Source organism: Psittacula echo (genome assembly GCF_963264785.1).
Source record: "Psittacula echo genome assembly, chromosome: 1".
In the NCBI taxonomy this organism is placed as follows: domain Eukaryota; kingdom Metazoa; phylum Chordata; class Aves; order Psittaciformes; family Psittacidae; genus Psittacula; species Psittacula echo.
In genome coordinates, this window is record NC_137735.1 from 100,254,126 (window position 1) to 100,265,642 (window position 11,517).

General features: G+C 38.0%; 1 protein-coding gene across 1 annotated transcript in view; it reads left to right on the forward strand.

Moving 5' to 3' along the window:
• CALD1 (caldesmon 1) overlaps positions 1 to 10,454 on the forward strand; it is a gene marked incomplete at its 3' end in the record, with an annotated part of 194,682 nt that extends 184,228 nt beyond the window's left edge. Inside the window, exons 9-15 of the mRNA XM_080614850.1 lie at positions 3,067 to 3,110; positions 3,200 to 3,278; positions 4,469 to 4,606; positions 5,659 to 5,754; positions 8,235 to 8,315; positions 8,650 to 8,683; positions 10,426 to 10,454. Coding sequence (XP_080470976.1) covers positions 3,067 to 3,110; positions 3,200 to 3,278; positions 4,469 to 4,606; positions 5,659 to 5,754; positions 8,235 to 8,315; positions 8,650 to 8,683; positions 10,426 to 10,454 — 501 coding nt within the window. The remainder of the gene's footprint in view (positions 1 to 3,066; positions 3,111 to 3,199; positions 3,279 to 4,468; positions 4,607 to 5,658; positions 5,755 to 8,234; positions 8,316 to 8,649; positions 8,684 to 10,425) is intronic.
• Positions 10,455 to 11,517: the final 1,063 nt, after the last annotated feature.

Consider the following 11,517-nt stretch of genomic DNA (forward strand, 5'->3'; position numbering starts at 1 on the left):
TTTAATAGGCAAGATATTTCTTGCACAATCAGTGAACAAAACATGTCTGTGCAATATTGAATGTGGATAAATGCATACATATATCTCTGTATAACATCTTCCTTAATTTATTCCTTGCCACCTATATGTACTGACCCCGTACAGTAAGGCCATAATTGGGTGTGAGAATTGAACCATTGGTTTCATTTCATCTGACTTTACCAGTAGAAGGGTACATGTCCATCTAAGCCTTTTGTTGTCTAATCTAAACTTCTTCAGTAGTTAACGGAGTGGGAGCCACCCTCAGTGGACAAGCAACACCATCTTTCCTAGGGTGAAGTGAGCTTCTCTGCCTCTCCGCTGGCTGTAGAAGGAACCAAAATGAGTAATTTTGACTAAATGCTTAACTTTCAAGCAACTCAGGCTACATGGGAGAGATGCAGCCCAAAATCCTGTGCTTTTTTTCTCTGGTCATAATTTAATTAGAGGCTGCATTTTTGGAGTATGTGTGTCTTGTGTCAGAGGTTTGGAAATTATTCCTTGGTGAAAAAACATAGTCCAAGCTCTTTAATAAGATCCTGTTAAAATGAGCGCATTAAAAAAAAATTTATTTGTATTTCCTGGTCTCAAATTGATAAAATATCTTTCATTTTGCACTAATCACCTTGCTTTGCTTGTTTCTCTTACAGATCTATTTTGTAATACTCTTTACAGTATGTGCCAAACATTTTAAAGTTTATGCATGGAGTTTGTGTGGTGTGTGGTAGATATATGACCTTTAGATGTTGCTGTGCAGTCTGAGTGTAGTTGACCTATGTGTTGAATACATGTGCGTATACAGGTGTGTTTTCTCTAAGTGTGTTCAAAGTGTGCTTCTGTTTTATGCATGTTGTATTTTGAGGAAGATGCTCTAGAAAAAATTCTCATATAAATGTGCAGAAAATGTGTTATCTGTCCACACAAGGCACCTGGTTCAGATCTGAGGGGTCGCTTCCTAACTCTGCTTTTCTCTTTAACTTATTTTTTGGTTTGCTTCCTTACTCTCCTGTTCTGAACAATCCATGACTTATTCCTGAAATGATTCAGGGCAGGTGCTCTGAGAGCTGCTGTTTCCAGAAGGTAAATAATGACCCCATGTCTTTTTACTACGACCCCAAGAATACATGTCCCTCTTCCCCACAACCTATCCCCTTCTTACACCAATGCCTAATGAAGCCACATTTTTCTGACGTGTGGAAACATCTCTCCCTCCTTAACGTAAGAAGGCTAGAAAGAGTCTACTGTTAGCCTCTTTGAAGAGCTGTCCCTCTTGTAAGATTTCAAATGGATTCTCAGTTCATCTGAATTAGAAGATGCTGTCAATAGATTATTAGTTATCATTAGTCCAGGTTCTTTGAGGCAGTCCATATTGTTTTTCCTTGCTACCAGCCAGGGTTTCACTGATGTACCTGGGGAATTACCCATTTATGCACAGCAGGGGAGAAAACATGGTTTTTGTTTTTGGTATAACACATCATTTCAATTAGTATTTTTTTAAGCTTTTTTTGCGGCCCAGAAATCAGTGTTGTGGGAAAATTTTCCTCCTATACCATATTCGAGGAGCGGTGACTAGTTTAAGTTAGACGTGTCTAGTCACTTTTCATCTAATAATTAACTTGTTTGTTTTATGGCAATGCCGACTGTATTTCCTGTGGGTGAAACTAAGTTGTGAACTGTTGAAGCTCGCAGAAGATCCACAGATCCCGACCAGCAGGGTGTGTGCATGGCGGCTCTTCAGCTCCTGCCTGGTGTACTGCTGCCGCCTTGTGACAATAGAGCGTAGAGACACTTGGTACATACCCGAGCAAAGCCCATCTTTCCACTCACGGCTGTATTTAGATCATGCATTGGTAACTAAAACTGTTAATGTAAATTACTCTATAAATTGTGTGTATATATGTATTGGCGCTTTAGAGGTGCCCTTGAGCTCGACAGATGACAGCTGGAGTTCCTCCAGTGAGCCTGTTTGGCAAATTCTGCACTGAAGTGAACTGCTGGAGTTTTTGCTTATACAGACTTCAGAAATAAAACATGCATTGATGGGATTGCTGTGGGATTTAGTATTCTGGTACAGCTTGCTAAAGGCACCGAGGAGAGCCATTTAAAGGAATGGCTGTCATTGCCTAATTTTAAAACTGTGAATGCCTCAGCAGTCTCTGTTCAAGTAACTTGTAAATGGACAACACATACTGAGGCTGCGGAATCCCCAGGAAACCGGCCAGGCTAATTAATAGTCGTTTCTATCCCCTGGAGCTGCTTTTGTATATTTTACTCTTAAGTGGAACTGTCGATCCTGGGACAAGAAGTGGAACAATGCAATATGGAAGACACTTGAGGAGGTTTGCAAATAGACTGCCCTCATCATTAAATATTTTAAAACTTTATTCAGGGATGGAGTATTTTTGTTTTCAAATTATTGAGACATTTGCCATAAGTCATATGAGACCTTCATGGTTATTTGTCCCTGGAAACATGACAATATTTTCCTATACACAAACTAGAATATAATGATGAAATATGAGATATTAGTTTGTATAATAACAGCTGGTAAATATTGACTCAGCAATGACCCTGCTTGAACATGAGCAGGGTACAGTCTGACTGGTTTTTTTAGAGCTCAAATTCAATTATCAGTACCCTGCAAAAACATGTATGAGATAGGGTACGTGACTAATCCCCAAACCTGGTGTAGTCTGATGGTTCAACTCAGAAAATGCGGGAGATATGAGTAAATTTTACATAGATTTTGTGAATGTCAACCCCTTGCACAATTTGAACTTCTTTTCTCCTTTCTGTATTGGTGATTTATTCTCTTGTTACAAATGAGGCCCTGAAGAAATATGCAGGATGCAAAAAATTAATGTAGAAAATATAGCCATAACAGGCTCCTAACTATAAATCCTGTGTTTGTGTCTGTGGTGATTTCTGTTGGAATGCATATCTTTCAGATTGGCCTTTTGACATTTGAAATGACATTTTAGCCTGGCCTTGTACAGGCTGCCTTTTTGTTAACTTTAACCATACAGCTCTTGTTTCTGTCTTTTCTAGATAGAGGAGAGAGCAGAATTTTTGAACAAATCCGCTCAGAAGAGGTAAAGCAATAAAACATAAGTTCAGCCAAAAAGCAATGTTCAATTGGAGGGATTAATAATTTCTTTCTCCCTTTTCTCTACTTCTACAGTGGTATGAAACCCACTCATACAACTGCAGTTGTCTCAAAAATTGACAGTAGGCTTGAGCAATACACTAGTGCAATTGAGGTAAGTTAATTCCAGGTCTTGATGGCTCTAGTTACTAATGGCTTTTGAGACTTTCATCAGCCTATGTTTTACTGTTCAAGAAATGCAGGCATTTTTGGTCACAAGCCCTTTTTCAATGTGACTTCAAGAACAAAACACTTGAGGCACACCTATACCTAACATCTAGATATATATCTAAATAAAACCTCAGATTCCTGTCTTCCTTTTCATGCTATAATTTACTCTGCTTTGTAAGCTTGGAGTAGCTTTTGAAGGACTCAGTCAGCATCTCTTGAGTGACAGTTGCATCCTCTTTTTGGCTGCTGAGAGTACTATCAGCAGAGAGCTGACAGTCATCCTGAGCAAAGCTGACTTAGCTTCTTTAGGAGAGCAATGAACTGGGCCTGTGTTGCTGGCTGCGACTTCAGAGTGAAATTCCTTGGCAAACAAGGACACTTCAGTGAACTAGGGATTTAAGTAGTGACAAAGAAAAAGCAGAGTCAGAACAAAACGCTGAATTTGACCCCAGGTGATTTGACAAGTTGTGGCCAATAATGTGCCTAGAAGCCAGAACTGAGGGATTTTTCTTTTCGGAGTCCAACTAAAAATAGATGTTTGCTTTTTTGTTTTAAACTGTTTTCATAAAGGAGTGAATATAGGCAATGTGGAAGCTACTAGACAATGTAGCCCAATCCCCTACTATTTAAAAAAACACCTCATTCAAAATATACTATAATTGCTGAATTTTACACCTAGAATTGTGAGACAAATTTGTTTGTGACAGAAGAATCAGAGTCTGACGCTGAATGACAGAGCAGCCTTTTTCCCCCATCTCTGCATAAGGATTTCCTTAGTGTCCCTGAAAGAGCCATCAGCACAGGATGCAAGTACTAAGACTTGGAAGAGGACAAATGAAAGCCTTGGAGCAGTTGTGTGCTGAGATGTGGTTTTCAATAAGCCTTAGAAATTCAACAGATGCAAAAATCTAAGTGATTACAATTTTCATAGCTGATCATGTCAAGGATATAACTGCAAATCAAACTGGGAAGAGTCTCAGTGGCACCTCTTGAGCTGGGTACTCCTTCCCATCTTTTCATGATCGTTGTTGGAACCACTTATAACTGCTGCATTCCCCAGCACTGCCCAGAGTCAAACCACCCTGCAACTCCAGCTCTTTGTGCCAAAATCAACTGGCCTTAATTCTTCTGCAGGGCACAAAGGCTGCAAGACCAGCTAAGCCAGCAGCTTCTGACCTTCCAGTTCCAGCTGAGGGTGTCCGTAATATCAAGAGCATGTGGGAGAAAGGGAATGTTTTTTCATCACCCTCTGGAACAGGAACACCAAATAAGGTATGTGTTTAATTTTACATAGTGATTATAAAGAATTATGTTATGTGCCTTACATTGCCCTTCATGTTCCTATGAATAAGCCTGGCTGCTCCTGTTAGCATCATTGGTGAAGAATATCCCAGAGGATCCTGAGGTCCTCAGAATTTTGTGGACCTCGAAATTATGTGGCTGCAATATTGAGTATAAGGAAAGAATTTAGTGACATACTGAGCTAAGTTATGAGACATTCCAGAGCCACATCAGGTATCTTACACAAATATATCTGAGTAGTTCAAGCGGAGTACAAAGAAATTCTTTGTGTTGGGAAACATTCTTTTGGGGGGCAGAGGAGGATTATATAGGCAAGATAATGATGATATTTTATAGACAATGCATAGAAGCATCTGTGAGACCTTTATTTTTTCTATGTAAATTCTTAAGGCAACATTTGTTTTCTAGAAATTTATGTGAATTGATAATCATTCATCATAGGCAAAGAACTGAGCCATGGATTGAAGGGGGTTATTACAGATAACCATGAAATTTCAGTAATTTGTACTAATCTTTTAAAGTTTTATTTTAATGATTTAAATTTTAGCCCACTTAACTCTTTTGCTATGTGGCTTTGTTGTTTATTTTCGGGGTTTTGTTGTTGTGGTGGTTTTTTGTTTTGTTTTGTTTTTTTTTTTTTTTTTTTTTTTTAATTTTAGTTTAGCAAAACAAAAATAGACTGGTCTCTCTTCTTTTAGGCTAAAGATTTTTTTTCTCCTTGGAGTTTGGGGTTATGACAGAAACAGCAAGTTTATGTCTAATGTTTATTCCTGGATTAGCACTAAAGTGGAAATAATTTTGTCATTTCACAGTTATCATTACTGAAAACTAGAGGCTAGTAGTACTGTGTGGTTTATAGCGACAATATCTTCAGAGTACATGGGGTGACACTTATCTAGCCATAGTCTCAGTGAGGATCTCTATATTAAACTCAGGGTTGGCTTTGTTTTTAAATCTAAGCTGTGGAAAACATAGCAAAAGCTCTTGTGAAAGTCTTCTTATTAGATTTTATTATTTTTCAGGAAACTGCTGGACTGAAGGTTGGTGTTTCCAGTCGTATCAATGAGTGGTTAACCAAGACCCCTGAGAGCAACAAATCACCTGCTCCAAAACCTTCTGTAAGTAAACTTACAAGAACAATCTCTTCAGCAGGTGGGTTCTCTTCTGCAGCAGAGGTGGTGATGGTGCTTCCTCAAGCAGCTGATGGTCTTTGGAGGAACTTTGCTGCATGTCCTCTCTTGGAAGCCCACAGAGGCCCTAAGGCTGCTGACTCCTGGATAGTCAGAAAAGTGGGAGACAAGCAAGGCAGTTCTCACCTTAAAGCTTAGAGGTGCTCTAAAAAGACCTCTTTTAGCACTTCTTTGGTAGAGAAGTACATTAATCTACCACCTGTGAAAGGCCCACCACTGATATAGAAATTACCAGCCATAGACCTTGGGTGAAACACTTGTGCATTGACCCTTGCCTGTAAATATCTTTCAAGTGTATTTTTAAGCACAATACTTTAATCCTTTAAGAATCTAAATGGGATTTCTAATGAAGGCCTTCTAGCATGCCCATTACTTCAACAAGAATCAGAGCAGAAAATGTTATCCATGCAATAAGATGGGAGCTTGAGAAGCAGCAGTGTGGATGTGGAACAGCTAATTGTGAGGATTGTAATGGAAGGCTGGGGGTGAGGAGCTACAGCTGAAGATATCAATATTGGAGAATGGCAAGTTAATGATTCAAATTCGGGATTTAATTCAAGAACTGGTTTCTTCCCCATATCCTTGTGTAGTGTTTTTCTGCCAGTTCACATGCATTTTATAAAAGTTGCAGCCTGAAAAACTCTTTCCTAATTCACACTCCTATTTGCTCAAAAGAGGAGCTTGAGATTTGCAGTGCTGTCCCTAATGCTGGTATATACTGGTAGCTATATGGAGATCGTGTCCTTATGGACATAAATATAAAACCAGAAGTTATTGTGGAACAGCATCTGCCTCCAGATTTTCCTCTCTCTTAAGTTACATCTTTTAGGTAATGTAAAACTAACATCTTGTTTTCCACTCAGCCAAATGTTTCTATCTATGTCTTCATTTCCCTCTTTCTCAATAGATTGTTCTTTCTTCTTTCAATATATCTGCTTGAAGGAACCTGACCTCCTCCTATTCTTCTTTGAGGGTCTGTTTGCTAAGTTGGTCAGGTAAACCTGTTTATAACTGACTGTGAAGAATGACATGTATCTGTAATGTGTGATTTGTACTTTTTTTTCTTTTTTTTTCTTTTTCTTTTTTGCAAGGATGAATCAAATGGAAACCTAGAATTTCTTAGTTAGCAAATAAATTCCTACCCCACCACATACCACCAAAATAAAGAACTGAAGTTTTTGTGACCATCAAGATTCTTATGGGGTTTGGAACATTCAATTAAAAGTAGAGGGAGCAAAGTTCTCAATTAGCTTTATGATGAACCTCTACCACAGATCCCAAATTCTTACAGGATTATGGAATGGTCCACTGCAATTTTGCTCGTTTCTTCCTTCCTCTGTTACTGCTGAACTCTCCTTTTGAAGTACAATATTGGCTTAAAGTCTTAACCTTCAGCAACCCTCTTTGGCTGTATATTATGGTCAAGTCTAGAGCATCTATGTTGGTTGCATGATTTCTACCTCTTGCAGAAATCACATTTCCATTCATCGCTGGGCATTTTCTATCCCAATTTAGAAATTCTTATGTGCAGAAAACTACCTATTTATGGATGGCAAGAGCAAGATTTGGAAACTGTGCATGATTTGAACATTTTGAAAAGGAGAGTACTCATGTCTAAACTTGTTTCAAGAGTCTTTTTATTTGCTAACCACAGAGGTAGATACCAACCCAACTGTCCTTAAGCAGATGCATTGCTACTAGCCTAGCATATGGCATCTTGATCTGTAGCCGTGCTGTTCCTCAAGCAGCTTGACGTTTTTATCAAGTTTTGGTTAAAGTCTCCGTATACACTAATTTTCAGAGACTATTACTATTTACTAATGACTTTAATTCAGCTGCTTTTTTTTTCTCTTGGGCTAGTGATTGGTACATGCTAAGGTTTTAAAGGATACATTATAAATTCAAATGAATATGAATGACTGAAGTGTTAAATTCTGAAACCTATATGTAAGAGTGCAAGGGAGGATCCTGTGGTATTAGAATTCCTACAACATGGTTTACAGGGGTTTTTTTTAATTAAATGTTTTATTTCTGATCTAAAATAATGAGGCAAGCTGCTTTTGAATTCCCCCTTGATAGAAATACTATTTATATTAAAAAAATCTTTTTCATTTGCAAAAGTTGGAATTGCCTGCCTTAAAAACCCAAATGTGCAGTAATTTTTCAGTCTACTCCTTAGGATGAACATAATAAGTTACGGCCAGTCTGTGCAGTACTAAGAATAGATGCAGCAGAACTGTTTTTTGCCATAAAGCATGTGGAGTCATTATGTAAAGTGTCATTGATAGACTCTGTGGATGCTCCTCAAATTTTTTTGTAAGGAAGTCACATTTTGACTTCTCCAACAAACTAAAATAAACCTGAGCTAATGTTGGTTTGTGTTCTCTGACATTAATTTTAAAATACAGGATTTAAAACCAGGAGATGTGTCTGGCAAACGTAATCTCTGGGAGAAGCAGTCAGTTGAAAAGCCCGCTTCTTCTTCTAAGGTAACACTTCAGTGTATTGTTAAAAGAATAATAGCTTTATGGGGTGCTTTCTAGGAGGAAGGTGCCTTTTGTCTTCATATGGTCAGTCAGTTGGAATTAGGCTTTACATGTTGTTTGTTATCCTGACTTTTTATCTGTGCAAGAAAGTACAATGACATACAGAAAGCCATGGGCAGCATATAACTTTCATATTCATTCCTATTTAGCAGCTTTTTTAAGGCTGTGTTGTGAGTGGAAATCTGTCCTTTGCATGCAGTTGATTTTTTTTCTTGTTATAAATAGCTTTGTGTTCACATATTCAAGTTTAATAATGGGTTATGACTTTTTCAAACAGGTATCAGCTATGGGGAAAAAATCAGAGACTAATGGTAAGTAATTCTGATAAGATACCTCCATGTTAAATAGAAACACTGCCATGTTTTCACACAGGCATATCCATGTTTCAAAATTTTACAGCTGTTACTATTGATGCAAAAAACCTTCATCTTTCTGTCTTTAGCCTTTCAACAGCTCCACTTCAATATCATCAAAACATGAATGTTTGAGAAATAAACCTAAATCACCTTTCTAGGAAGGACTAAGGGTTAGCAGTATTCCAGACATGATTGCAAAGCCTCGTTCAAGTTACATGCATAGCATGTTTGCTGTAGCTGGAGAGTATTGTTAAACTGCGTGAGGTCTGATGAATGGGATGGTCATTTAACTACAGCAAATGCAAGGCATCTGGGGAAGGATCTTTTAAGGCTGCAGCAGTAATTAATATGCCTTTCATGAGCAGGGAGAACCCAGAAAATGAGGCTATTGCAGCAACATTATTTGAGCAGAAATGGAAGATTTCAGCACTGTTACTGAGAATGAGCCCTGCATCTGATTTTGAACACTGCCACTGGGTAATGGTAAAGCCTGATGAAAACTCAGCAGTGTTGATTTTGAAAAACAATTCTTCTGGCTGGTTGTGAGCCCCATGTGCTCCTGCACACCCAGACTGTACTGGAGTTCAAACGCACTCAGCAGCAGCACTGTTTTTACTGAAGCTGTGCATTAGTGTCTTCTCAAGGCACATTACTGTCATTTCGAAACTACTAGTTTAAGAAAGGCAACCTAGTTGTACAGAAAGAAATTGGCAAAATTGCAAAATTTCTCTCCTAGCTTGCTTAAATTTTAATCTAAAACACTCCAAACAAAACTAAAGGAATTATGTGTTTGGAAGTGTTCAGAAACAGTGTAAACAAATCCCTCAGTAACATGGTTTAGTGGTGAGCTTGGCAGTGCTGGAGTAACAGTTAGACTTGATCTTAAAGGTCTTTTCCAGCCTAGTTGACTCTATGATTCTAAGGAGCAGTGGGGAAGAATGGAAATTTACTGATTAATTTAATAGCATTACAAATAGCTTTGCAACATCCCTTGACTCTTCACTAGGAATGAAATGATAAAATATAGAAAAACATTTGGTTTGCTATACATTAATATGTGAAGAAAAGTGTGTGCACATCCGTAGCGAAGCCAGAGGTATGATATACCTGTGAACTTTTCTTATCAATTTGGAGTAACGCAGAACAGAATAGTTTTCCTTCCCCTCCCTTCTTTTTTAAACTCAGCTGTTAGGAGAGGGGTTTTCAGGCTTGCTCAGTGTTAGCACAGCTCTATTCCTGTGGAAGGTGCCAGCAGACATGTGTCATCACAGACCCAGCTGAGTGGTTCAGACACTCAAAACCTGAGCGAGATGAGGGCTTTGTAGGAAGAGGCTCTCGGGAGACTTGTCCTGGGTTCAGAGTGTGTGTGCCAAGCACTGCAGCACAGCTCACCTTAGCAGAGCAGCCACTCGCATGCAGCTGGGTTGAGCGCTAGGTGCAGCAACCACCACATTTCTGAGTGTGAAGCTCCTGAGCTCTCCCTGAGCTGCTTCCAGGGGCTGTTGGAGGTGAAAGAGGTGAAATCCTGCATGTCCTCTTGGAGACTAGCTCTGAGCAAGCCCAGTCCATGACCCACAGCACCATCCAGTTTGTGTCTTGGTTTCTTACATGGTGTTAATCTAGAGCCATGCCATCTCTCCTTTAGGGATGTGTTTGGATTATTTCAAGTGGTCTTTGATCTTTCTCTTTCTCAGCAGGTTTGAGACAATTTGAGAAAGAACCGTAGAAAGCCACTAAAGACGCTGGACCAATCAGTTGGGGAAGAAAAAAAAGGAAAAAGTGCTAAATTGTTCTTTTTATATTTATGTTTATTTACCAAAATGTCTTTTTGCATTATCCCAGTTAAAACCATGTATATTAGCACTGTATTTAATAATCAGTCTAGACATTCATCATAATAGTACTGCCTTTGCACAAGAGCCTTTATTCCTAAAGATCTTTATTCCTAAAGAAACCCATGCTGTGAAATATATAGACTCTCCTACTGATAGTCATAACTATGTATCTGAACAGTAATTTCAACTGGCAAAAGAAGTCAACCCAAAATGTGTGTAAAGTGAAGTTGCTTAAGAAAGGTGTGCAGTAAACCTATGAAAACAATGGTTACTTTTGTAATACAGAAGTCTTTTCTTTCTGCACTTTAGACTAAGGCATGGAAGAAATATCTTTAGTTGACAATGTAATATTTTCTGTAAGTTGCCCATGTCATGAGAAATACTGCATCAATAACATGTTTTAATTTTTTTGTTTTATACTTTTTTTAAGCATCAATTTTTCCATTCTAGTTTAAGTTAATACTTAAATTTGGATGATTATGTTAGCTGACAGCGGTACTGATATTTCTTTTTGTTGTTAGTGACTAGTAATTGAATGCAATTTAGAATATATACACACATAGCTTTACAAAGTTTAGCCTAAAGGCACTACTAATGGTAGAATGCTTTAATACGTGCTAGAGTATTATATTTAGTAATAAACATACATAATTAGCCAATATCACAGCTTAAAAAAAAAATAAAGACAGAATCACACATTTTTCTATAGTAAGATTTCATAATTGCCATTAGACGTATGGTGAGATAAGTATTAAAAATTTTTAAATGTCAGTTGCCCAGTAATGGGTAATTAAAAAGAAAGTATAGTTTTTAAAAGAGGAAAAGGTAAGGGTATAGAGGGTCAAAAATAGGTCACTTGTATAAAACATTGTAGTTTAATTTATATAAAGCTACCATAATGAAAAAGAAAAAAAACTAACCACAGTTGGAGCTTGTTTCAAATGACTGTACACT